The 27,186-nt window shown below is 42.5% G+C and overlaps 3 protein-coding genes and 1 pseudogene across 3 annotated transcripts; 2 read left to right on the forward strand and 2 right to left on the reverse strand.

The window, feature by feature from the left end:
• Positions 1 to 473: 473 nt before the first annotated feature.
• LOC136454749 (uncharacterized) lies at positions 474 to 4,846 on the reverse strand (annotated as a pseudogene).
• Positions 4,847 to 9,075: 4,229 nt separating this feature from the next.
• Positions 9,076 to 12,909, forward strand: LOC136452315 (mitochondrial carrier protein CoAc1). Its single transcript, XM_066452932.1, has 7 exons — positions 9,076 to 10,232; positions 10,325 to 10,410; positions 10,496 to 10,706; positions 11,001 to 11,130; positions 11,581 to 11,765; positions 11,855 to 11,986; positions 12,521 to 12,909. The coding sequence occupies exons 1-7, from the start codon at positions 9,882 to 9,884 to the stop codon at positions 12,623 to 12,625; spliced, it is 1,200 nt and encodes a 399-aa protein (XP_066309029.1). The 5' UTR covers positions 9,076 to 9,881; the 3' UTR covers positions 12,626 to 12,909.
• A 257-nt stretch (positions 12,910 to 13,166) lies between these two features.
• On the reverse strand, positions 13,167 to 18,347 carry LOC136452316 (DEK domain-containing chromatin-associated protein 4-like). The gene is made up of 5 exons (XM_066452933.1): positions 18,214 to 18,347; positions 17,523 to 17,648; positions 16,801 to 16,941; positions 13,898 to 14,092; positions 13,167 to 13,803 (listed from the first exon to the last, which is right to left on the reverse strand). Exons 2-5 carry the CDS (start codon positions 17,623 to 17,625, stop codon positions 13,442 to 13,444), a joined length of 801 nt encoding a protein of 266 aa, XP_066309030.1. The 5' UTR covers positions 17,626 to 17,648; positions 18,214 to 18,347; the 3' UTR covers positions 13,167 to 13,441.
• A 6,147-nt stretch (positions 18,348 to 24,494) lies between these two features.
• Positions 24,495 to 26,767, forward strand: LOC136452317 (uncharacterized). The gene is made up of 3 exons (XM_066452934.1): positions 24,495 to 24,855; positions 26,172 to 26,271; positions 26,505 to 26,767. The coding sequence occupies exons 1-3, from the start codon at positions 24,609 to 24,611 to the stop codon at positions 26,575 to 26,577; spliced, it is 420 nt and encodes a 139-aa protein (XP_066309031.1). The 5' UTR covers positions 24,495 to 24,608; the 3' UTR covers positions 26,578 to 26,767.
• The last annotated feature ends 419 nt before the right edge of the window (positions 26,768 to 27,186 follow it).

A 27,186-nucleotide genomic window follows, 5' to 3' on the forward strand; every position in this document is an offset into this window, starting at 1 on the left:
TCCTTAGATCCTCCACCGATGCGCAACAAGTAGTCTGCAAACCATGGGTCGCTCTTTGCCCTCATGTTGCGCACCAGTTTTAGATATCGCATGGAATCCCAAAGGTACGACATACGCAGCGAGGCACCAACCACCTGAGCCCTCGACCCTCTCCAAACAATGGGAAGAACCTATCTGAAATCTCCACCGAACACCACGGTCTTCCCACCGAATGATAGCTCTGGTTGGTCCATTATATCACGGAGACTGTTGTCCAGCGCCTCGACAGACTACCTCTTTGTCATGCTAGCCTCGTCCCAAATAATGAGAGATGATGCTCGAACCAGCTAGGTAGTACCACTCTATTTTGTAAAGGTACAAAAGGCCCCATTATCAATGGTGAGGGGAATCTTGAAGTGCGAGTGGGAGGTTCTACCACCAGGCATTATTGAGGCTATGACACCAGATGTAGTTGTTGCCACAGCAATCTTTTTCTAACTACGTATAGTAGCGACAAGTGCTCTATATAGATAAGTCTTTCCGATCCCGCTAGGACCATCCACAAAGAAGAGACCCCCATCCTTGGTATCAACCGAGGACATGATCTCATCGTATGTAGCCCGCTGCTCCTCGTTAAGGGTGTCTGACAGAGCCACACCATCCTCGTTAGCCTCAATGCTAGCCTCCTCAAAAATCTCTCTAGGAATATCATGAGAGGCATCATATGTGTCGTCGATATCAGAAAGTGGGTACATCTTTATATCCTTCTGCATTGACTATAGCAATTTTTGAATATCCATGAGGACCATCTGCTCTACCATGAAGATGCATTGACTGTAGCAATTTTTGAATATCCATGAGGACATTGCCTCCTTGTGTTTCTCCCACAGTCCAAACACATCACTAGGCTCACAAAATACCAATATTGTTGCAAAGAGCCTTTACAGCGCATATGGCATCATCCACCCGATTGCCTCAGCGAAACTCTCGTTCAGCATGTTGTCCTCTTCGATTAAGCCCCTTCTTTCTACAGCTTCATGGAAGGTCGATAGGATTTTGCCATCCATGGTCCTTAGACACTCAAAGGAGGTTGCACCTACCATGTGATTTAGGAGAACCCTAAGATAGTAACACTCCCCCTCGACTGGATTGGCAGACATAATTCTTCCAATCTGTCGTAATGTATGATGACGCACATTATTTTGCCAAACTTTTCCCTATGCTTGCCACGTATAGAACTCAGGAAAGTCCTGGTACAATATACCTCGAGCTATTTCATCTGTCCTGTTCTTCTCGAAGTATGTTGTAAGCATTGACTTGTCAGCACCTGGACAATCAAGCACTCGTCGAATCCCCTGGCGCCAGTGAAATGACACCATGTGCATGTTTGGAAGATGTAGTTGTAAGGACAAAACAAAAGGGTACCTATCACTCAAATCAAACCCGTATATCCTCCACAAGGCTTCTAGGGGGGTTACCCATCTAGCATCTCTGTACTGCTTGATCTCATCAATGTTCCCTTCGCTATCCTCCTTGTTAGCCTCTCTCATAGCCACAGACGCCTGGTCATGACCCATGTAAATGTACTTAAACTGATACTTAATAGCCTTGATGCTCCCACATGCCTCAACATTAATGTGGTAGTTGAATAGACAGAGGAGATACAGGTTGTAAGGCATGACCCATCTGTTGTCAAGCTTGTGTCCATGAACTTTTTCTTTTTGGCCATATTCACGCCATCTGTAAACTAGATATGAATCCTTGCCTTGTACTGTGACATCGTAGAAAGGTCTAGGGTAATAGTTCTTGTAGGAATCACGACCCTTTGTGCATGGACAATCATGATTAAGCAGTCCGCAAGGGCCATGCATCATATGTTTGGTAACCATCTTGTACAAGACTAGGTACTTCTTCTTGTTCAGGAGCTCAGCTGAGATGAGGCGATCATACTGCTCTGGACACATGATCTTGTACTTCAAATCCATGATTAGCAAAAAATGTGCATGCAAACCCATCTTTTGGAACTCCACAACATAAACATGTGCTCGCACCTTTCCAAGGATATCATTTTTTAGTAGTCTATCCTTCAGCTCTTGTAGTTTTGCTCTAAAGACCCAAACAACGAGATCTGGACGATCCTATGGTGTCTGGCCAAGGTAGAGTTCACGCTTGATCTCATCCTAGTTTGGGTTACATGTCATACCAAACCTCCATACCAGAGCCATGGCGTCCATGTACCAATGCCTCATGTCACGTGGGCCTCCAATAAATGATGAAGGCATCACTGTCCGTTTTCCAACAGCTTCTGCTCTACCTTCACCGGCATGTAGGCTATTAACCAATCCTTGGTAGAGGTCGGCCCTAATATCATCTTGATGGTTGCATATATATAATCTAATTGAGAACTCTTAATCTTGATGTACGTGTCGACTACAAACTGCTAGAATAGACGCTTGTCATACAGTATGGGGTTAAATATTCCTAGACGCATCTAAAACTTGTAGCAGTAGTAGTCACGCGTAGACATGCATAGTCTACTAGGGGAGTCTACAAAAAATAGCCATGAATTAGAGTTGTTTGTAGAATAACCATTGAGGTACATGTATGCAAAGTATTTAAATAAGAAGAATAACAAACCTATTTCTTCTTCTGACCCACTATGAGCCTTCTGTAGGGCACGATACTCGATGACTTCTTCCATACTAACTCCTTTCTTTGGAATATCCATGTGCCACCCAAGCTCACCATTAGGGAAGAATAGAGGGTATGAAAGAGCATCATAGCATCCATGATATGAGCGGATGTCGTGTCTGCTTCTATCTTTCCCATGTAGGACAACACTATTCTAGAACTGACTAAGGAGTTCGCTTCCCTCGATCCAAACAACAACCACCTCTGAAGTTGATGGTACATTATATGTTCTCTGGTCTAGCCTCTGGTCAAGGTTTAGTTTGACATGATAGTCCTTGAGGTGGTGAGCCTGGCCCACACTCCTAAGATGTTGTCGAGTATGGGTTGTCACGAAGGATGGCCACAAGCCTCTTAATGACCTCCTTGTCTTTTTGGCACTTCTCTTCACGACATCGTCGTTAGCGGTGCTCAAGGCTTGGATCATCGTCGTAGAAATAAAGCTTGAGATGTCTTGGCTCCTTACCCTCTTCTCTACCAAATGACCTTATGTTGTGATAGATCTGGCCATGTGCACGAAAGATGTATATGCCACTGTTCTTCTAGCTTGCAGTAGTGATGTCGAGGTGACAATATAGAGAAGTGAAAGAGAAATGGCCATTGAAAAACCTAATGTTGTTACGAAAGTGCCTAGCATCTACGTCATTACTTGACCAAAGCCTCATCAGCTCATTAGATATGTTCAGTTCATTGAGCTCGACCTTTCCGCCGCAACAACAGAACCCACGTGGTTCATGCTCAAACCTTTTCGCATCACAGTGCTTGCAATTTGCAACAGGTTTTAACATATGGGTATCTGTAGGCATGTTACTATACACCTCATCGTATCAGTCAGGTACTTTAGGGACAAAAGTCGTGTCTTCCTCAAGGTCATTGTCTTGGACATCATCATCATCTTCCTCTTCTGAAATAACATTTAAGCCGTAATAGTTTAGATAAAGTAGTAGAAGATTTGATTTATATTCAGTCTTTCATACAAATACCTTGTTCGGCAAATAGGTATCCCTCATCCTCTTCATCATCTTCTTCAAATATATCTCCCTCATCATCATCTATGGCCATCAAAGATACGTGAGTTAGTAGAACTACGGGTAAAAATAAATAAAGGAGTTCAAATAGTTTATAGAATGTTACAAAATAGTGTAAATTACCATTGTCATCAAATAGTGGTGTCATCGGTGCATCTGATGCAGGTTGAGGGCTAGGTCCTATCCTTTCTGATAATCATGTAATGACCATGGTTGACTTGGTATAATATGGTATACAATATAGGTCACCTAAATGGGGTCATGAGGCATTAGTATTTACCGTTGTTGGTCAGGACTGATTGAGGCAAGGGTGTGTTATCATTCGGGTATTCTTTAGCCATGCATTCACAATCATCAAACAGTGGTGCCGTCGGTGTGGATGATGTAGCCTGAATTTTGGGTCCTGCCCTTTCTGTTAATCACGAAATTACCATGGATCGGTTAGGTATAATATGGTATATAGGTCCCCTAAATGGGATAATGAGGCATCAGTATATACCATTGTTGGTCACGACTGATTGAGTCAAGGGTGTGTTAGCACCCACTCGGTCTTCAGCCATGCAGTTACCATCTTTATTAGATGCCCTTGTGTTTGAGCCAATGCGACGCTCAAACATCATGTTACGACGCGTTAACAACGCATGTCTTTGTCCAGATGGAACATGTGATCTTTGTGTCATATGGCCAGACAGCAACTCATCGCATCCTTCATCATCGGCCTCCTCATGAGGTGGAGGAATATAAAGAGGTGTTGCACTAGACTCTAGGATAACCCAATTAATGGATTTCACCATGGATCTATGAGCTCCAGATGCGCTTACAGTGGGCCACACAAGTTCAGGAACAAATAACGGGTTCTCCATGGCGATAGAATCCCGGTGTAGGGTGTCCTTTTGCACCTCCCTTCGTCTTTTATTACCCGCTACTTTGACCTCCTTTCGCCCAGGCGCTCTATAACTTTTTCATTGCTGTTCACGTCTAGCCTCCCTCTATTCTGGTGTCATATTTACAAATCGTTCCCTAAAGTACTGTTGACGAGATTTATCTAAAGTAGCAGGGGTACCACAATCATGACTCAAATTGGTGTCCACACAGTCTTTTATACATGGTATTTTATTCAAGTCAATGATGCTACTATTATCTACACTCATCACCGAGCATTCACCTACATAAGAAATTTTGTTCATTATTATGAGGTGACACCATTATCCTAGACAACGCATGCACGCGCGCGCGCGCGCGCGCGCGCACACACACACACACACACACACACACATATATATATATATATATATATATATATATATATATATATATATATATATATATATATATATATATATATATATATTGCAATGTTGTGTTCTCCTTACCAATTCACACAGGTTGGTACGACTGGTTAATATGAAGCCAATCATTATTCTCGGTGTCAACTGTGTTTTCAATGTCGGTTGCAATGTCACCATCTACAAACAAGTTGCATGCTATTTTAGATTATTAATATTAAACGCACGGGCATTACAGGTAGTGTGATATAATAAAGCTAAGAATGCCACCTATAGATAGTTTCTCGTTTTTAGAATTGGCTTTTTTCTTGTGATATGCTTCACGTCGCTTTCTATTAATTTCGCTCCGTTGTTCTTCAGTCATTGTCGTACGATGCTCCACAAGCCTTACTCTGTCCCTTTGCCTTTTAAGTTCCCGAGGATCGAAGACTTGTGTAAGTGTATTTGATCCACTTTCAACGCCTGCTTTTTTAGAAGACAGACTTAACATCATTAATTATCAGATGTTAAAATTTTCACATACATATACACATCGACATCAGTATTTACCTTCATTTATCTAGTTTGACAAGTCTCTCAATGGCATGCGACAACTGTGATTTTCATTAGTCTCCATGCAGGAAAGAGGTCTAAAAATACATGAAGACAGTTTTTTAAAGAAAATAGTCTTTTAGATATAGAAATAATGATCTTCTAAAAATGTGATCGGTTCTTATAGTTGTAAATAATAAACTGTGAAACCAAAGCGGCTATAAATTATTTCATGCTAGCAAGTTAAACAAAATGATGACATATTTTCTTAAACGATAAACAAAATGATGATATACCCTATTTTGCTAATTTAGAAATAATATTTTATGCATGTACCTATGCACTCATATGTACATGTAATCTGAGAATTGTCTAATACTCATAGGTTTAATATTGTACCTCTACACATTTGAAACACGTAATTTCTGATTTCGGTTAGATTGAAAGAAAGTTGGTAAAAGTATAAATATGTGCAGTTATTACATTAAAATGGTCAAAAGATGAATGGATCATATATCGAGAACATTTTTTATCTTCAGGATAAACTCCCTCTGTTTATTAGGTTTAGGAGGGTTAGGGGCAGAGAATCGAACTTCCTTGTCTTCGAAACAAAGTAACTTTAGCACCTAAAAAATTTGACAAAAATTTGAGGTTCTAAACAACACCATAGAGTTTAAACCTACCCATCCCTAACCATAGAAAAGCATGGCTAAATCTTTTGTTTTTTAGAGGTGGTTGCAACAGCCGGGGTAGATGAGTTATATTAACAACTACCAATTTGTCAGTGATCACAAGTTTGAATTAAAATCAATTTCAGTCGAGAAGACTTATTGCAGTCATTGGAGCATTTCCCTAAGGGGAGGCCTCAATAACTAGTTTCCCATCGTGCTTCGATCATTAGGTGTTGTCTGTGGCCGCTATCCTAACGGACCTATTAAGATGACACGAGCGATCCGTATTTGCATATCATCAAGGCAACTCTATGAACTTGCAAGTAAATAGCAACAGGTGTTCACGAAAAAAAGTTTTGTTCCACTTAGTTTTTTCATGCCCAATACCTATGTACGAGCAAATTTTGTGGGCAAAAGAAATGAAATGTGGTTTGCATGGCAGGATGAGGACTGAATTAGCGATCATCAGGTAGTGCAAAAAGCTCAAAATTCCAACCAAAATGGATGGACTAAAATCAAACAAACTCACTGCAAATTACCTAAATAGCACGACATATGTTCTTGTTCAAATAAATAAGCTCACTCTGAACTATCCAAAATGCACTAAATCTAAAGCATTGCCATATTGCAGAGATAGAAAAAGAAAGAAAAGAAGCACATTTAGCTTCCAGTTGAGTAGTTGACCATGGTGTAATGAAAAATATAATTATAAACATTATGGTCTCGATAATCGATCATGTAAAGGGAGACTATTCTAGTTTCATAAACATCCTCAGAAAATTGTCAACAACTAACAGGATGTTTATTAGAATGTCCACATAAAAAATAAAACCTGACAGGGCCATGAACCATGGATCGGCAGTGTGGTGTGTGAGCGGTCCACCATGGACCGAGCCATGCAGAAGGGTATGGGTCCTTGAATTTCCAATATATTTCCTCTTTTATTCTTCTAAAGGAAAACAGCAAGAAAGTGTGGACATGTCATCCTGAGATCATCAAGCTAACAAGCTAGGAACGCTCGTGCAAAGCAGAGCACGGAATAGAGCACGACCGGTGCTCGGCGGCCATTTCCCAGCAACGCGAGCTTGTAGTTGCGCAGTGTGCCTTGCGCACGCGCGTGCGTGGAGAAGGAGCGCAGGTGTGCAGGGAAGCTCACCTGTGGCTTACCAAGGGCGGAGGAGTAAGGCCGGGACTGGTTGTTCCCCCGGAGCGAGCTCACGCCTGGCAATGGCGATGCGGCGTAGGAGTTCACGGGCGTGATAGTTGTGCTACCCAGCTGGTAGTGGTCGGCTGGTGGTTCACGCTAAGGAGCTCGGTCGCTCGCCATGATCATCGATCTATTGTAGGCTCCGCGGACTGCAAGTGGTGAGATCAGCGATCTGTTGCAACGGACATCGGAGCAGCGTCCTGATTCCGCGTGCCTGGCGTGTGTCAGCGGCAGTGGAGACCTGAGCCCGTGGCGGCGCAAAGCAGCAGCGTCAGTGGGGAGGGCGTGGCGCCACGGAGACTTGAGCGGGGCGATTCGGTGATGGCTCCGCTGGTTGTCGTCGTCCGTGTGCTTCTGCTAGGATTAGTCGTGGTCGTCTTCGCCCACGTGTTGCTGTTAGGATTTGGGTTTGGGTGTTCCGTTTCGCATAGCTGGAAGGGAAGACAAATGGGGATAAAGGGTCCTTGTGATGTACCTGGTGGTTGCTCATTGCTAGCTTGGTGTCGTGACAGGGTATGCCAGCGTCAGCGGGCAGGACGGCGAGGCGACGGGCGCTCTAGCGGTGTTGAGGCGATGGGGACAAGACGGGGTGTCAGACGGGGTCGGTATGGGGCAGGACGTGGACAAGGCGCGATTGAACGATGGCATTGATTGGCGAACGACGTGTGCGATGGCGAAGGTGGCGCGAGGGCCAGGCACGAGAAGATGAGGACACGGTGCCGTGCGACTGTAGAGTGCCAGGGAGGTCACGGTGCAGGTGACGGTGCGGTCTCTTGTGATTGGCGGCGTGGGGTGATCGCGGAATTATTCACGATTGTTACGGGAATTGATTTTTACCTTCCTAATTTGTTGCGGCTGTTATGGGGATTGAGCTAATCGCATAGAGCGAGTGCGCGTTGTCTTCCTAATCTGATCACATGGAGCAGCTTTGGTGTCGCACCTGTGGACAAAATAGTTATAAATGTTCTAGTCGTAGAGATAGAGATACACTTACGAGTGGACCCAAGGAGTCGTGATTGAGTCCGTAACTATTCTTTTTTCTATTCTATGCTGCTGTTCTCTTTTTATATTGTTTTTCCACTCGGGTTAGTTTTTGTCTTTCTTTAAAAAAAAATTTGCAGCACATCTAATCTGATTTTTGTTCCGCTTTTTTTTACCCGCGCTGTTTTTTATTGTTCGTGTCCCTTTTATCGGTCGGTCGCTTGGGTCTGATTTTATATTTCTTTTAGTTTTTTCCACCCAAATATTTCAATCAGCATTTGCCTGTGGGTCTGATTTTGTATTTCAAAGTTTTTTCCAACATGAATTTTTTCATTACATTCTAATATATACCTCATATTAAAGAATGAAGGGATTTTTCCATCCTATTTTTTTCCTTCTCAAACTGTTCTCGAACCCCATGTATCGTACGTGACATATGCTTATGACCGACTCATATGAGTTAGACGTGCCTCCAATGTGATTTAGACTTATAAACCGTACTCATATGATTTTGAACAACCTATAATTTCATTCTTAGACGTATTGATTTGTGTTGTGAGGCATGGACACGTTTCCTAGTAAAATACTATAAAATAGAGTAGAATTACGTGGTGTAAACCAGACACTACGGGACGGCGCACGGTGCTATCACCGTTTCGCACGTGGTGCTCAACTCTTGAGCTCTTGGCTTTCCATTGCCATCGCCAGCAGGAGGCTGCTGCAGCAGACCAACCGCCAATCGTGTGACGCCACCACCGCCGCCGCCCCCTTGACTCTTCCTCCTCGGGAAAGCACATCACCTGATCAACCTCAACCCTCCCCTTCCGGCAATCCCGCTAGAGCAGACGCCACACGAGTCGCTATTCTTCCACGGGTCCGGCCGGATCCAATCCGCGGCCGCCCAGCCGCCGCCACGGCTCCTCGATCGGGGTCTTCCTCCCCCTTCGCCTTTCGCCCCCCGCAAATCCCGCGCGATTGATGAGTATTTTTCTCCCCGTCCCTTGGAGCGACTCGGTGGATGCGAGGGACCTGCCCGCGCTCGACCCGCCTTCGCCCCTATCTCGCCGCCTCGCCGCCCGGCGGGCAGGCTCCTGCTCTCACCTTCCGTCCCCGGAGCTAGCCGCAGGCCCATGGGCTAGCGAGTCGCCGTTCGCCCTCCTGCGATCGCGAGCGGAGGGGCGGCCTGCGGGATCCGCCCGTCACCTCCTCGCGCTTTCGGAATAATCCAAATAACTCCTTGGTCTCGATTTCGGAGTTGCTGGCCTGCGTGTAAATCGGTTCCTGCTGATGCGAGTGTTGTGCTTTCCAGTAACAAGAGTGTACAGTTGTTGTTGCGTCTTGGGGATGTGAATCCTGTCCTGGGTGGGGATCCAGCTCACGCTAGATTTTCCCCCCTTTTGCCTTTCACTTTTTTCACTCGGGAGGGGAAAGATTGGTTTCCTGGGTGACTAACATCCGATCGCCGTGCAGGATTCTACCTTATCTTCTAATTTCTATTTCCGTACTCTTAATGCAAGTAGTGGGGAGGCAAAGTAAAGATTGTATTGCCGGTTTTGGGGACGTATTCTTGGGGATATTCCACCCTGTACAAAGATATCCCTTACCCTTAATTAGTTTGATGCTCAAATCAGTAGTGGTAGGGAGTGCACATATGACAAATCCTGATTATACTCAGCCCGTTCGGGAGATGGGTTCCTCACAAGAATCCACCTTCTCCTCGGCCTCAGCGGCTGCACAAGTGAATGCTTCCACTCTGGACTTGCTCCCGGTCTATGCCAAGGAGCTTATCGCCGGCGGCGCTGCTGGTGCATTTGCAAAGACTGCGGTAGCACCACTGGAGAGGGTCAAGATCTTATTGCAGGTCCCAGGCTGCCCATTCTATCAATTTCAGTATTTGTGGTGACTGTGTTGATGTTTAGCTCACTTGCTGCACATTTTCTGTTTGCTTTGTAGACAAGAACTGAAGGTTTCCAGTCCCTTGGGATCCTCCAGTCCTTGAGGAAGCTGTGGCAATACGAGGGAATTCGAGGCTTCTACAAGTGAGTACCATGGCAGAAATGCCTCAAGCTTTTTTACTTCTGAATTAAGTATAGTGATCTGAATTCACTGTTATTATCCACGCAGAGGGAACGGTGCAAGCGTGCTTCGGATTGTTCCATATGCAGCATTACATTACATGACATATGAGCAGTATAGGTGCTGGATATTGAACAATTTTGCTCCATCAATAGGTACAGGGCCTGTCGTTGATCTTTTAGCTGGCTCTGCTGCTGGTGGTACTGCAGTTTTGTGTACATACCCATTAGACTTGGCTAGGACCAAGCTGGCATACCAGGTATTGTACTACCTTGTTCACTGATGCATTTTTTTTTCATTTTGTTCCTTTGATTATAGTGAAGTCTCCATCAATAGATGTATGGCTGGAACAACTCTCTGAGCAAATATTAGTTGTTTATTTTTTTTCATTTTGTTCCTTTGATTGTAGTGAAGAGTCTCCATCAATAGATGTATTGCTGGAACAACTCTCTGAGCAAATATTAGTTGTTTACGCCATGTCGGCTTTTGATGTATTGTTATTACCAATGTTGGCTCAAGGCTGTAACACTAATTTCTTCACGGTTGCTCCAAGGTTTCAAATGTTGGCCAGCTTGGCAATGCTTTCAGAAATTCTGGTCAACAACAAACATATAATGGCATAAAAGATGTCTTCAAGACTGTCTACAAGGAAGGAGGCGCACGATCTTTATATCGTGGAGTAGGTATGTTCTTATCCTCAGTCTCATTTCATTCGCTTAGATTTGTAGTATCGTTTATGGCTCATCAGTGTGAGGCTAGCAATTTATTGCGTTTCTTTCCAGCATTGCCATGCCCGCTAATGTTCCACACTTGCACACCTTTGTTTCTAATGTAACATGATGCTAAGTATCAATTTAGGTTGATACCAAATATGCATATTCAGTTCTTTCTTGGTTTTTCCTGAAAACATGATGGCATTACTGTTAGTTACTTTAAATCCTAAGTACTGGTTCCATAGGTGACCAGAAACACTATTGCCAGGGCTTAAACATATTAGTTTAACATGAGTTACCATATGAATATCCTAAAATTTTTAGTTTAAATTACATTACTTGAGATTGTCTGTATTATTTATTTAGATTATATTATTACAACAAGAGAGGAGGGTTCAAGATTCTTTTAATCAATTACAGGCCCAACTCTTATTGGTATTCTTCCATACGCTGGCTTAAAATTTTACATATATGAAGATCTGAAATCTCAAGTTCCAGAAGATTACAAGAATTCTGTTATATTGAAGCTCTCTTGCGGAGCTTTAGCTGGTCTATTTGGACAAACCCTCACTTATCCACTGGATGTCGTCCGAAGACAAATGCAGGTACAATTCTTGTATTCCATGCATTGATAATCTGCTAAATCTCATCTGCGATGCCTACGGTCACCACTCACAAGACTTTCTGTCTTCAGGTTCAGAGCAAGCAGACTCAAAATTCAAGTGATGGTTTCCGTATAAGAGGAACTTTCCAGGGTCTCTTGTTGATCATTCGGTGCCAAGGTTGGAGACAACTCTTCGCTGGTCTGAGCCTTAACTATGTCAAGGTAATAAGCCAGGACAAAATTAAAGAAAGACAAATTTTGAAAAATGAGAATCAGTATTGCAAAATATGCGTCATGGAAAAATAACTTGGTATATTGGGTTGCTCTTTGTTTTCCTTTGCTTAGTTACAATTATTACTCATGTTGTGTTGCTCCTTGTTTTCTTTTGCCTAGTTCCAATTACTCCCTGCTTTCGTTAATATAAGCCATATAGTTTTTAGCACCAATATTAACGCACGGCTTGGGGAAGGATGTGAGACCGAGGAAAAAAAGGAAAATCAGGCCATCTTCTCTCTCCCAATCAGATTGCTTCCTAAATCTAAGGGATTGGTTGGGGCATGTGCTATGTACGGTGAGAAGGTTTCCAAACTAATCGGCGTGGGAGTTGATACGTACCTATATTTTGGAATTTTCTTTAGAAATCTATATGGCTTATATTAAGGAACGGAGGGAGTATTAGACATCTACAACTGGGATGTTCATTTTTTACAATAATGTCAATATCAAGTTTTATTTCTTGACACATGGACTTTTCAGGTTGTCCCTTCAGTAGCTATCGGTTTCACAACATATGACATGATGAAGACATTGCTAGGGGTTCCTCCACGAGAGAGAGTCCATGTGTCAGGTGGTAACAAATGAAGCAATGTTGGCCATCCTTGTGTTATGACTGATGAACTGAAGAAACTCTAGGCTGTGGCACTGTTGTTCTTGTTATGAATCCTATTGCTATCACCCTATGTTGCATATGATGGAGAGTATTGTATATTGGTCAAATAGTTCTGTGTCTGTAACATTCGGTCGAGTTGCTTGTACATCCATTATGCTACCTGTAATTGGTAAACATGAATGCAATGACGGTACCAGAGATTGCCCTACATTAACTATACAAGATTAGTAGTGCCCTTATTGGAGATTCTGGTGTTTATGTCAGAATATCAAATGTGCCTGAAGATGTTTTATATATCAAATGTTAGCAAAGACGAAGATGAAGCCTTGATGGTTTCTATCAATAGAATCCCCAACGCTTCATTGGGGACTACTTATTGACCCCTTTTCTTAGTAAAAATCGACTCTTCTCATGCAACTTGATTACAAATAGAACCAACCTAAAAAAATGGAAAATTGATGCCTGAGTTGGGCTAAAATTTTGTTCAGCATTAGCAAAATTGGTTCTCACATGTTTATACACACACTCACTGTATTATCTTAAGCAAAAATAAACCAATTGTTCACATAAATTTAATCAATCCACAAGGGTGACAATAATTACATCAAGTAAAATGTAGCCATTGCCCCGTCATCACAGAAGATAGTAAAAACCACTAGAGATTTTTCTTAAGAGAACACAGCCGCAGACTGTACACCACCCAGGCACCCACAATCCCATGCACTCCCCATGTAATTTCCAAGTCCAAGATCACAAAACGAGAAATCACAAGCTGGACCTGCAATCAGTTAATCTTTCTTCTTGTTGCCCGGGGAGCAGAACCTCTCAAACAGCATGGCGAAGAACCCAGCGAAATCGAGCCGCTTCTTCGGGTCATCTTTCTCCACCTCCCCCCTGTTTGTTTCTTCAGGTTTGTCTCCTTCAGCTGAAGTTTCAGCAGCAGCAGCAGTCTCAACTGGAATTTCAGTTTCAGCTTCAGCTGCTGGGGCTGTCTGCTGCAAAGCTGCGGCGACAGCCTGAATCTCTTCTACGGCTTTCTCCAACACATTAGGTTCTTCAGTCTTGTCAGCAGAGGCACCCTCGTCGACGCTCTGCGCTGCCTCACCTTCTTCTGCCTTCTCTTCAGACTCAGGTTCTTTATCTTTCGATCCTGTTCAAGGTAAGGATGATGCAAATGTTTAACGATCAGGCTGTGGATGGGCAGGAGTCACCAATGAAATCCCCAGAAACAATGCATGTTTTACCATGTCTCCGCAGATGGAGAGCGTCAGCAAGGCTCTTCACCTCGTTCTTGACCTTTTCCACCACTTCTGGGTGGCTCTTCACCTTGTCCATCACTGCACTGACCTTTTCCATCACTTCTGGGTGGCTCTTCACCTTGTCCATCACTGCACTGAAAGCATCCATGTCCTTGTTTCCCTGTTCTTCGCTTCCTTGCTCTACAATATCGACATGCATGATTCTTCTCAGAGAAAATAATTTGGTTTCAAGAGAGAAAGAAATAGAAGAAAAAAGGGGATCTAATTTAGATTGTTCATTCAGAGGCATACAGAAGTTTGGGTTCAATAGTTTCTTACAGGTCAGCAAATGGGGCGGGCGCAGTTCAATTCAAGCATCACCACAAGAAATACTGATAGGATTGTACTAATAATGATGATAATTTATGGTGACCTAGATCCACTAGTTAATTACACTTTCTCCACCTTCGAATAAACCCCTTGTTACTGTATGCATCCAGCATACCCCGATTAGTGCAGAATTATCAGTAACTCAAACGAAAAACAGTGGGGCGAAATTACCCGCTGACTGATCAACTTAGACAGGAAAGGATTCTTCTAGACAATAGACATGATGCCAAATCCCCATACAAAAACATTCAGACAAACGGTGAAAGAAACGAAGAAAGAGTAAAACCTGCGATCCTAGGTATTGGCTGAATCGAAACATAGAGTGAAGAAGAGACCCTTACAAGCTGAACCGGACTGCAGATTTGCTGAAGGGCAGTGAAGAAATAAGCAAATAAATGGGGAAAGCTTAACTGACGAAAACTGAGAGGGGAAGTGCCTTTCAGTGTGAAGCTTTAGAACCGTGGGGTATATGGCTCTAACTGAGCCCCTTGATATGGGCTAATGACAAATGTCAAGCTAATGTTTTATGTATTATATACACAGATAAAGCTTAACTGGAGCACCATGGTAGGACACAGTGCAGGAGAGTGACAGCGAAATGGACGCAGGCAAACTGCAGGCATTCATAGTGGTTGGTCGAGGATGATCCTGCATCGTGGATTGCAAGGCGTAGCAGCCTGTGTCATACAGAGTGTGACCCCGTTCGCGTGTCCTTAAACCCGGCTTAATCCGCTTCTTTTTTCATCCGGAACAATGTTTTCCTCTCACAGATTCATCCAGATTCCTCCAAAATTCAAATTTCCTGTCACTTGCTCCAGCTGGGCCAATCAAACCCTACTTTATTTATTCTCAAACAGTGCTTTAATTTTATTCCCTATACTTGCCTGCATTGATCCTGGAAGCGATATATACTAGGAAATAACAATTGGATTCTTTGTTGTCTAGCTTTAGTTTGTGAATTCTGGTTGGACAAATGGCGTTGGATTATGGGATTTGGTTTGTCTGGTACGCATGTATTAGGCTCAACTAATAACGATCTCGCACATGCAGGTCCACTAAGAGGACAAACGAACATGGTGCTTGAGCTGTAACTGTCTTTCCAAAAAATTCAGATAATTGCTGTATTCATCTCACAATGATCTCTGATAGGATAGTTTCCTTGCTTCTTCTTTTTTTAAGATTATTAGGAATGGTTCATGCCAAAAAAAAAAATCTGAAAAATGGTATCTGGTACACCTTCAATCAGACAATCACACATGCCCAACATCCTAACAGAATCATTGCGTACAGAAAGCTGCTTTTACTTGGAAGTAAAGCAAGAAAGCCTATAGGCCAGGAGACATAATCCAAGGAGGGTAGTCCGCTTCAAAAATGAAGTATGAAAATTGAAATGTTCACTAAGCACAAGGCATTTTTTCTGTACCATTTTCCAACTTTTATTTACCCTGATAATTACATTGCTTAGCACATCATCTAGAATATGGCTTGGCATCATTAGAGAAAAGTTGGCTTATTTTCAACATCATGTGTGATTTTTCTTCAAAAGGACGTCAAAAACTTTGCCGCAAGTTTTATTACAAGGATAAATAAGAAAGCACAAGTCCTCGCCTAGTTTTTTGAGTGAAAATCAGATCCAAAGAAAACCACATGATTAGGGTACAATCACCAAACAACTCCGGTACCAAGACCTACCCAAACAACATCGAGTGTGATATTTCTGTTGCAGAAGTGCAGATGGTTTGTTTCACTGTCATGATACAAATCGACCTACTCCAAGATCATGACTAAAATCAAATTGAACCTTCTCCATGCGCCATGTGTTACATCACTGTTTTCTCAATCACATAGCCCGTGGGTATTTCCTCTAAAAAAGAATCATATCCGAGAAGGATAGCTCACCTAATTAGAACAGGTTCCAATTGCTTAATAGTCCAGATGCATCCATGTTCAAATAACATTTAGAGTGGCATCCTAAGTATGTTAGGATAAACATTGGTCCCTGTTTTCTATTATATATATAAAGGGCAGACTCAATGCCAGAGGCTCCCACATGAGTGTGGTCTGGGGAAGGGAAAAACCGAGGCAAGCCTTCCCCCGCAAAATCTGCGAAGAGACTGATTCGAACCCGCGACCTAGTGACTTAGTGAAACAGCTCCCACCACTGCACCAAGTCTGCCCTTCTTTCTATTATATATATACAATGTATAATCGCAGTTTATTGCATAAGTGTTACTTATGGTCTTATGGATGCCCATACTGAAGAAAACATTTTTTGGTAGCATGTAGGGATTGATTGACTTTATATATAACTTTATGATCTAATTTGGACCGTGAAAAAAATATATCAAATGCAAACGTTGAACTGCACTAACAAAAAATGCAGACAAAAGTTACTTTTCCTGAAACAAAACATCACGAGGACCGTGTGATCAACTCAATGCAAGAAGATTGATGGAATGTTGCAATTTGCAGCCTCTTTTTGTTTTCATTTGAAGCCACTCTAAATGAGTGCAGCTTACCTAGTTCCTTTGAACGGCTGGCGTCAGAGTGACTTCCGAGTTCTTCTTTCCCTTTCTCAAGGAGGCCTGAGCCCTTGTGCAAGATCGTTTCAATGCCTGACTTCACATCCCCTTGAAGCTTCTCAGTCGCCATTTTGGCATCTATAGATTAATCCCAAAGGTCAGGGAGCAGGAAAAACATTAAAAGTACATCGTGGTTACCTGTCTAATATTAGATATTAGGGCTTAAGACAACAAATGTGCAAGCAATATGCAAGGCACGATCTGGTATTACATTTAAATTCAGCTCTGAAACCTTCCGGCAAATAGATCGAATTACTTCTCTTTGTGCTTTCCAGAATCTAGTATATCTGCCACTTATCAGAACTAGCAGTTCTATACATTTTCTTGACTTTGACCAAAACGTGTGCCATGAAAACGTAAACCTTTGAGGTCCATATCAAGGCAATTTCAAAGCCATTTAGGTGGGCAATTGTAAGTGTATCTGCAACGATCAACCATCTATTTGCCGTGTTATTATCTAATAACGACAGCTTGAAATCCAAACCATTTGGACTTTGTGTTAATCACTAATCAGTGAGCATGCTACTAGTTACTTCGTATCATGGCAAGTACATGAGAGATGCTGAAATAACTCCCTATTTTACTTCTGAAGCTAGCAGATAGCATTTCTTCAATCTGCATACAAAACTTTAGGCTAAACATGAGGGCAAATAGCTAACCGTTCTTGGCTGACTGGAGGTCCTTCCCACTGCCATGTTTTCCCTTCTTCTGCGATCCTTCAGAGCCTTTGACTTTCTTTGAGTTCTTCCTCTGAAAGAACATCTTGTCCCGTCCCTACTCTTACACTGCGATAATATAATCACATGTAATTAAGGAAGAAGCTTAAGCAGTCTACCACGGAAGATTCGAGGAGGGTAAATGCAAATTTCAGCTACTTTTGAAAACAATCTGCCATATCAGTATCTTCTGCCTCATCAGAGGCTGTTTATACTTGACTTACATGTTCTAATTCGTGGTGTTTGGCACAAAAAAAAGGGCCATGGTGAACCATAAATGGCTTTCTAGAGGATGATCCTTGTTGTCCAACCCTCGGACATACATTAACCCGCTCGTTGGCATAGAAATCCAATAGCAAATCCAAACAAAATGTGTTGGAGCTTGTTGGCAGCAAAGGGATAAGAGCATAATCACGCAAGGTAGCAGCAGGAGAGAAGATCTAACGCAGTGAATGAATAAGAACAACCTTATGTCGACTAAACTAGTTTCTAATTAACAAGAACAACCTACTTCAATGACGATCTGCTGACAAAATTAACACCATTCAAGTACACAGCTACATAGCTACCTACCAAAAGGAATGATAGATAGCAGAAGCATGCATGTAAAGCATCGGATGTGCTTGCATCTTACCTATCTTCCTTGAAATGAAGAGTAGAGTTGTTTCAATAGAAAGAATTGTAGAGGAGGAGGAGAACAAGCGTATTCAGGGGTAGTGGGGGACATGTCATGCAACGTGGCCCTGCTTTTATGGAACCAATCTCTTAGTCGCTGCCACAATTTAAGCATGTCTTCTATAGTTGGCCTCCGCCCTCCGGTAACCCAATCCGCAACCATTAGCTTCCAATTTTTAATTTTTTATTCTGTTTTTCTTCTGTTCAATTTATTTTACTGCGCATTAAATTTCGTTATTGGCCGAACAACAGAAAAACAAATAAAACTATCGGTTTCTGTCCTTCCGATACGGCACTAGTAGTAGACATATATATCTTCTTGGGTTTGACTTAACCAGCGCAATGACGACACATATGCTTCTCCGAGAAGAGGTTGTTGCAAGAAGAAAGGTACAAATTGCAGGCATGAATAATACTAAAATTGAGTAACTAGTTTTAAACTGGATCTGAAGTGTTAGACAAGGAGTAGGGAGCCTCCTTGGCCTTTCTTGTACACTTTCTATTGCTTATTGCAGCAGCACAGCTTAATGCAAACTCAACACACAATACCAAACATTGCCATCCATGTTTCCGAAAGTTTGTTATGCCTTATTTATTCAATCTCCCTACATCAACTAATGATACTTGGAGACTTGCCACGATATTTAAACTCAGCTAGCCTTTTCATCTTTCAGATGAGAGGTAACACATCAAGGAAACTTTTGTCCTCTTTCTAGAAACAAGTTAACTCAGTATCTGAATTTTGTAGATAAGAAATTGAGCCTTGCGAGATTTGTAAAATATGTTTGTTGAGAACAGTCTTTGACTCTTTGTTCACCAAAGTAGTTCGTTTGGGTGGTGGGATGCAACCCCTCTAGTTGTATGATTTTTGGGCTTCATTTCCGCTAAAAACTAGGTCATTTCTTGATTTTATTTTTCTTCTAATAAATTTTATAGAAAAGCTTTTATCTAGCATCTCCAAGAGATTAGCCAAAAAGACTAGCCAAATTTACTGATTTAGCTACTCTTTAAAATAGATTTGACACAAAAATACTAGAGTACTCCAACAGACTCTGTAAAACCAAGAGTCTAGATGGCTAGTGAGGTATGCTATCCAAAAGTAGAGAGCGAATGAGGTTTGATGGAGAGCTACTAAATTTGAAGAGTCATTTACAGAGACTCTTGGAGACATTTTTTCCATTAATAATAGTCAAATTTACCTTTAGAAAATGATTTGACTAATCTCTTGAAGATGCTCTTAGAAAAAAGAATATGCAAGTTTTTTACCGTCAAATATGAACCGTTTGTAAATAGAGAAGCTGGAAGCGTATACTACTATACTATCTTTTCTTTTTGGCAGAATATGGTTAGAAGCAAATCCTCTCACATACACACAAGTGCATTTAATTAGCCATTTACCCTTATGAGCACGCGCATGCACAGCCTACCCTATGATCATCCGGCGGTGGGTCATAAGATTGATGAGAGTCACCGGCTTCGTGCCACTAAATAATAGCACCATTTCTTTCAAAACATAAATCATAAAAATACAAATACTCGTGCCAAATCTAGGTGGACATATTACCTAACCAACTGAGTTCAATTTAGTTAGATTATACTATTATAAAATGAAGACTCTTTTTGGAGCCTCCATATTAATACTCATTTCTTTCAAAACTAAATCATAACAATACGAGTACTCATGCAAGTTTAAAACTTGAACCTAGATGAACAGATTACCTAACCAACTGAGTTCAATTTAGTTAAATTATACTACTACTAAATGAAGACTCCTTTTTGGAGCCTCCCTATTAATCCATAGAAAAATACACCATATGGTAGTAGTTGAAGAATCTATTTCGAGCCTACACATTACTCCCTCTGTCCTATAATATAATATAGTGCACTCTAGAAATTTTTAGATAAATTAAGAGAGAACGTAAAAGACACATGGGACGCTATCATCAACTTAATCAATGGTGATTGGTTGATAAATAGAAAGTATTTAATGCAAAACTGATTTTTGTCTTCTAGAATCCCTTATATTTAAAGACAAATTTTGAATGCTAGAATGCACTATATCACGTGACTGAGTGAGTAATACTCATGGGATGTGCTAAAAAGGACTGATCATAAATGTCATCACAAAAACATAAACATCCACTCATAGGTTCGATATTTTACAAAAGAATTATATTACTACACTCAATTCTTTAATAGTGGATTTTTCACATCTTGTGTCGGTGTAGAAAGTGATCAACACGTAAATATTTATAGTTTTACCGTACGTTGTGATCGGATGTGGCCTAGCACTCAATGACACAGGGTTTATACTGGTTCAGGCAACGTGCCCTACGTCCAGTTTGAGTCGGTTGATGACTTTATTCCTGAGCCTAGGTGCTCAAAGTTTGTTGTGGAGTTACAAACGAAAAGGAGTAAGATGGGGGTGCAAGAGGTCCGGTCGGACTCCGGATTGAAGGGCCGAGAGTGACGAGAGCTCCTACGTGCACTAAGTATTTGAGCGTGTGCTCTGTGTAGCTTTAGAGTGTCTAAAGCTAGCAGAGAGTGAATCAATCGTTGGTTGTTCGAATCGTTCGTGAGTCCTTGGAGTCCTCTGAAATCGATCCTCCTTGTTGTGAGAGAGCGCATCCTCTTTTATAGATGAAGGGGACGGCCTTACAAGCGAAAGAGAGAGAGAGTACGTATGCTACTAAGTTTTGTCGCCCACGCCGTTGGGTACAAGATGATGGTAGGCGCCTACAATACTGTTTGTGTTAGACGCATATGGAAGGTTTTACCGCATTCACCAAGTATGGCAAATGACGGCGCCCACAACACTGTCGATGCCCAGAGGCATGTGGGGGTTTTACCTTGTTCGTCTGGTATGGGAATTGATGGCGCCCACAACACTGTAGGGCAAACATCGACGCCCACAACACTGCTTGGGTTCTGTCATGCCTGAAAGGTGGCAAGGCACCCTTCTGACATGTCCTGTCGGTACTGTGCTGCAGGTGTACAGGGTACGGTTCTTGGTATTACGGTTGACTGGAGCGCCCTTCCTTACTTGCTCTGCCTGTTTCCTGGGTCCTCACTGAGCGGGCGTCCCCGATCGGTTGGTCCCAGTCGGCTCCGACTGTGCCAGTCGGATAAGAGCCATAAGCAGAGGTTCGGCGCATCCCCGGTCAGAGAGGCGGATCGGAGTCGGAAACGAGCGACGTTCCTCCTTGGCCAGGCCTTCCGGTCGGAGAGGTGGGTCGGAGTCGGAAGCGAGCGTTGTTCCTCCTCGGCCAGGCCTTCCGGTCGGAGAGGTGGGCTGAAGTCGGAAGCGAGGCCTTCCGGTCAGAGATTGGATCGTCCTTATGGCCTATCGTTAGGCTTTTGGGCTGGCCCAGGAGTTGCACGTCGTTCGCAATCATCGTCTGCTGGGCCGAGCTTTTGCTGAGAAGCAGGTCCATGAGGGACCCCGGATTTATGAACCCGACATCTTGAGTATTGTGTTGCATGTAAAAATGCATGTTTTTGCTGTTCTAGTATTTAGGAGTATAACGTACGACCTATAACCCATATTTTCAATAAAATACAAAAATAGAGTTTTGCATACGTGGTACAATAATACACCCTGGAGTTTCAACTTAACATATACATAGAACAAAATTGGAGTAGCTAGTATATTCAAACTTGGAAAGCCATAATAGATTGCACAAATAAATGAATTGCATCTAGATTGCAACAACAGTCACGGCAAATGGATTGCAACAACGGTTGGAATAACTCTAGCTAATATTTCAACTAAACATAGATTGGAGAATCACGAAGATGCGATTCAAAAAGAACACCATGGCCCTATTTGGAGGAGCTTCTGGCAGCTTTTGCTTCTCCAGATAGCCCGAAAAGCTAGAAGATCGCCAAACATTGTAGCTTCTTCAAGCTGACAAAAGCTCCAAAAGCTACACTTTTTACTAAAAGTAAAGAAGCTCCACTCACCCTCAGACCAGCTTCGGATAGCTTCTCTAGTAGGTGCTTTTAGAAAAAGCTCTAGCTCCCTCAGACAGGGCCTATAAATATGGATGGAAAATCATATATAGTAATTGGTAACTGAAGTTTATCAAAATTGAGATCAAAGAGCATATGTATGGGTATTGTATAAGATAATGAACAGAGAGAGAGAGAGAGAGAGAGAGAGAGAGAGAGAGAGAGAGAGAGAGAGAGAGAGAGAGAGAGAGAGAGAGAGAGAGAGCAAAGGTATTGCCATTTAGAGTAGTTGCAAGTCCTAATTTTATCCATATAACTTCTAATGTTTATGTCTCATAAGATTTTAGCCAATACAGAGATGTGAGCTAGTCATCCATTTAACATATCACGAAATATAAAAAATCAAAATCCCTCTCCTTTCATATATCCGCAGGAATATGTTTGGGGATTTAGGCCATGCATTTATGAAGGACAAATACGAACATTCCTATATTTTTCTTAAGGAGAACATTCTTTATACTTTTCTATCTCAACAATTCACTTTGTACTCTCAACCCTGTTTTTTTTTTTAAAAAATATTTGCTTATTCTACTTCCTAGACTATCTAAATTAGATCAATTTAATCCAAAATTATTTTGCTTATATTTGTACAAGTTAGGTTTTATGTTCAAAGTATATAAGATGCCATCATAACATATAGCAATTAATTTTAGATTATTTTCTTTACTTTTTTATGAATTTTCATATTTTGAGGGTTATATTATTATTTTGTAGATACTCCCAACTATGCAAACAATCATGAATAAAGTTCCTAATTATTTCACAACACCGGGAATAATGGTAGCTATAATTCTGCAGAAGCTTGAACATTAAACATAAGTTGTATGACTAAAAACAAAAAGAAAAAATCATTAGGTTATAATTCAGTTGGACCAGTTAATTAAATACTAGTCTAAATTAAAGCAATTAAATAAGTCGAGTTTGATATGAGGGTTGCGTGGACATATTGAATAGTTTTGGGTAGTAGTAAAATTATTTCCCCTTTTGTTCTTTTTTTTTGGAGCAGCCTTTTGTTCGATCAGTTAGCCCGTGCTGTAGCCAGCTTATGGCATCGCTTGACCACGGCTATTGATGATTTAGCTTCATGCATCTGCCTGCACAGCATGACAGTACAAATCGGTTACTGCTGATTATATTAATACCCAACCGGAGGCGTCTTCACTGGCTCTTTCAGGCATTGAATTGAACCAGCATTTGCAGGTCATCGAGGGCATGTTTTGTATCAAGGATGGGATTGGCAGCGACGTCCATCCCTGGCCAGGTTGTAGTTCATTTTTCCCCGTCCATGTGGCCAAATCGGGGCGGCTGTTTGGGCTGCCGAAGTTTGGTCGGGTGCCAAGTTTGGCAGAGTGTATGAGCCTGATTGGTTGATGGCTAAATTTTGATTCAAAATTTAGTCAAGCCAAGATTGCCGCCATTTAGTTTGGTATCAAAATTTGCCAACAACTTACAATTGTCAAATATTTTTGTTCAAGTTTCAATAATTTCTCCTGCCAAATCTTTGACATATGGTAAATTTAGTAACCAACAAAACAGACCCTATATGTTGAAACCAAACGTGTCCTAAATCTAAAGGCAAAAAACGAGCCTGCATGGAGAGAAAAGAAAAACACTGCCTATCACATAATTGCTAGTTGAAAAGACCCACTGATTTTTGTTTTTGTTTTTGTTTTAAACTTTTGTAGACCTCGTGTGTCCTAATAATATATAGAGATCAGAAGCACTTTTAAAAAGTTGTATCAAACCATCTTGAATTTTAATAAAATCATTGCCTATTGCGGGAAAGAAAAAAAATCATCCCTTACGGACTTTATCCATCCACCACATGATGAGAAGCTAGGTAATCCTGTGAGTAACCATTATTTGCATCATTATTCATGTGACGAACTAAACCATTGCAAGTTGAAGATGATGGTTGACGGGCATGGTAATCCTGTGAGTAACAGATGTTGCACGTGACGTGGTAGCTATTTAAACGGATAATCATCAGATAGGAGTGTACCGTATCCATGAAGCTTCTTGGATGCACGTTTCCGGAATATGCCGTGCCTCCACGCACGTTGACCGTTAACACCGTCCACGATCAAGTCAGCAGCACGCCAGCTGGCAGGCCCCGCACGGCCGCACCAACATCTCGTGCCCCGCCGACGAATTTTGCACTGCCTGGAGGCTCTCTCAGCAAAACGCCACAAGCAAAGAAACCCGATCGTCTGTCGCTTGAAACGGGCCTTGTCAGCATCGTCGTTCGGCCCATTCGAGGCCCACAGCGTTCAGCATAGCTCGCCGCCCCCAAGTGCGGCGAACGGAGCACTGTGAGGAGGCTAGGGTTTAAGGTACTCGGCGATGGCGTCGGCGGCGAAGACACTGGCGCGGGCTGGATCATCCCTCTTCGGCCGCATCCTCGCGTCCCCGTCCCCTTCCATACTCCGCGCCGGGCTGCCGCTCGCCAGGCTGCAGCCGCACGTCCCGCCGCCGGCACCGGCGGGGGTGGACGCTTACGAGGCGGAGACCGTCGCCAGGCTGAGCTCGCTCCCCGGCGAGATCTCCTTCCCCTGCGGCCTCCCGTCGCTCCGCTTCTTCATCGAAGACGGTACCGCTTCTCTCTCTCTCTCACACACACGCACTCATGAATGAATTGGGCCGCGATGGAGTTTTACAGTTGGGCTCGGATCGCTAGTTACTGCTTGGTTCAGAAATGGGGAAAAGGGGGGGACTGGGAGCAATGTTGCCATAGCGTACATTGTATATAGAGATTGTTGCGTGTGACCTCTTGAAACTCGCATGATTTCTGATCTACTGCGCAATTTCTGTGATTTGCAGTTATACCATTACACTGTTAACCCTTGCTTTGTGCGGGATTGGGAAGAATTGCCATGATTTCGCACAGTATGCTTCATTCGTTCATTCCGGGGACATTGTTTTCTGAAATCTCATGGTTGTCTTCCTCAATGGCGATGTGCTACTATTACCTGTGTTATACTGTTATGTGTCAGCGCTTGTTTTATTAGCTAGTTGTAGCTCGAGGGGGTCTGCAGATGTTCCCTGACTTTCATGTCCTCTAGTAACTCTAAGTGGTGCTGTATTGCTGCAATATTCTGAAGAAGCACAAAAGTGATGATTTGTGGATGTGTCTGGCCCATTAATGAGTGTGTGCTTGACAAATAAATCTTTAGTGCCTGTGCTGTCTTTATGATTCACAAGCGTTAGGGCTTCAAAATCTGTGTTGTTTGGTTTGTGTTGAAAGTTAACAATTGGTTGATCAACCTTGAGAAAAGCCATGTATGTAGTGTGATTGATACTCTTATGCATAGAAGAGCACGTTGCTTGCAATACATTATGCACTATTTAATGTCCCCTGTATGCCCTTTTCTACCTTGAATAGGTAGTAGAATCCAAAGCTTGATACGCTGCATTATTGTGTGTGTGATCATTTGAAAGCCTAAAACTGAGATTGCGTGGAGCTTGGGGAGGTCTCCCACTTATAAACATATGATTTCTATTAAGTCCTACATTTGGTAGAAAGTGCACTAGAAATACTCAACTACACATGTTTCTTTTTGCTATCCTAAGATTGTTTACTTGCATGGTGCCAAATGGTGACCGTGGCTTGTTCCATCTGCTGCTGATTGTCCTGAAATTGGGTAGAAAGTGTCTGACAAGTGACAAATACTCAAGTACATGCGGAGTTCATCTTGCTGTTCCTGGATTGTTTACTTGCATGGTCCCAAACAGTTACTATTCCTTGCTACGTCTGATGCTGAAAATATTCATAGTTATTAGGTGAATGATACAGTCTTGGTTATGACTTGTAGGCTTTTGATTATGACTTCGGAGCTAGGATCAAATTATTATTTTTGTGAGTTTGATGTCTTTGCTAATCCGTTGCTTGTGTTCTGCTATTTGTAGTTGAGGATCCTGTTGCTAATGACCCCCTTCAGTTGCTTCCGAAAAGAACTTACCAGCCCAGTACCATCAAGCGGAAAAGAACCCATGGATTTCTTACACGGTCTGTCTCTCTAGCTTCCCTTAACCTGTTATTCAGTTCAACCGGGTGCTACTATTTTGCTTCCCTCATCCCTCATCCAGAAAGGAAGATGGGTTTCAAGTTGGAATTATCAAGTTTTGTATATGCGTTTCCGTTCATGTTCACTTTTCGCACCTCATTTAGATTAGGAAATTAGTTTACCTGGCATGATCGTGGTTCAGTGCCCTGATGTCCTTGTCACATTGGTTCTGTAGTAAATCGACCAAGGGTGGGCGCAAGGTGATTGCCCGGAGAATCGCCAAAGGCAGGCACAGAATTTCAGTTTAGCAACCCTGGATGTTTTCTGTACCACAGATTCGTATTGTGTTCGTTGTATGAACACCTAGTAGCTTTTATTATGCTTACTGCCGAAGGTGAGCCCCGCACAAGCAGCAGACTATGTATGGATTTTGATTGTGAAACAACTCTTCCGTGAAATAAACAAGTCAAAGAACTGGGAATTTTGCGCGGCGAATGAGTTCAGTTTGAGCAGCTGCGTGCTGCGGTTGCTGCATTTGTTTGTTTGTAATTGTTATTACCACGTATAAGATGTGTGCGTGATACGCCTGATGAGTGTGTTGTGTTGTGCTGGTTCTTGTGTTAGCCACTTGGGCTTGTTTCAGTCCTTTGTTTGGTGGGTTCAGCGGTCCTAGCGTAGTAGGATATACCTGCTGCCATTTTGTTTTGCGACATTGTGGTGTATACTATCGTGATAGCCTGATACGGGTTGGACGCGTTGCCTTTGCTTGCCCTGTTCGGTGTGGTGCGGTGGCGGCCGCTGGCTTGGTCACGCTCCTACCAACTGCTACGCGGTTCGGCCCTCGTGCTACGTGGATTTGCCCATGCTCTATCCTGCCACCACGGCTCTGAAGCTGAGAGCATGAGGTATACCATGCC

This window comes from Miscanthus floridulus, chromosome 5, assembly GCF_019320115.1.
Source record: "Miscanthus floridulus cultivar M001 chromosome 5, ASM1932011v1, whole genome shotgun sequence".
Taxonomy (NCBI): domain Eukaryota; kingdom Viridiplantae; phylum Streptophyta; class Magnoliopsida; order Poales; family Poaceae; genus Miscanthus; species Miscanthus floridulus.

Coding starts and splice junctions, on each gene's coding strand:
- LOC136452315 (XM_066452932.1), top strand. CDS start 9,882: ATGCAAGTAGTGGGGAGGCAAAGTAAAGATTGTATTGCCGGTTTTGGG. Junction 10,233..10,324: donor GGGTCAAGATCTTATTGCAG/GTCCCAGGCTGC, acceptor TTTGCTTTGTAG/ACAAGAACTGAAGGTTTCCA. Junction 10,707..11,000: donor GGACCAAGCTGGCATACCAG/GTATTGTACTAC, acceptor GGTTGCTCCAAG/GTTTCAAATGTTGGCCAGCT.
- LOC136452317 (XM_066452934.1), top strand. CDS start 24,609: ATGGCGTCGGCGGCGAAGACACTGGCGCGGGCTGGATCATCCCTCTTC. Junction 24,856..26,171: donor CCGCTTCTTCATCGAAGACG/GTACCGCTTCTC, acceptor TGCTATTTGTAG/TTGAGGATCCTGTTGCTAAT. Junction 26,272..26,504: donor ACCCATGGATTTCTTACACG/GTCTGTCTCTCT, acceptor TTGGTTCTGTAG/TAAATCGACCAAGGGTGGGC.
- LOC136452316 (XM_066452933.1), bottom strand. CDS start 17,625: ATGTTCTTTCAGAGGAAGAACTCAAAGAAAGTCAAAGGCTCTGAAGGA. Junction 14,093..16,800: donor CAGCCGTTCAAAGGAACTAG/GTAAGCTGCACT, acceptor TCGATATTGTAG/AGCAAGGAAGCGAAGAACAG. Junction 13,804..13,897: donor TCTCCATCTGCGGAGACATG/GTAAAACATGCA, acceptor TACCTTGAACAG/GATCGAAAGATAAAGAACCT.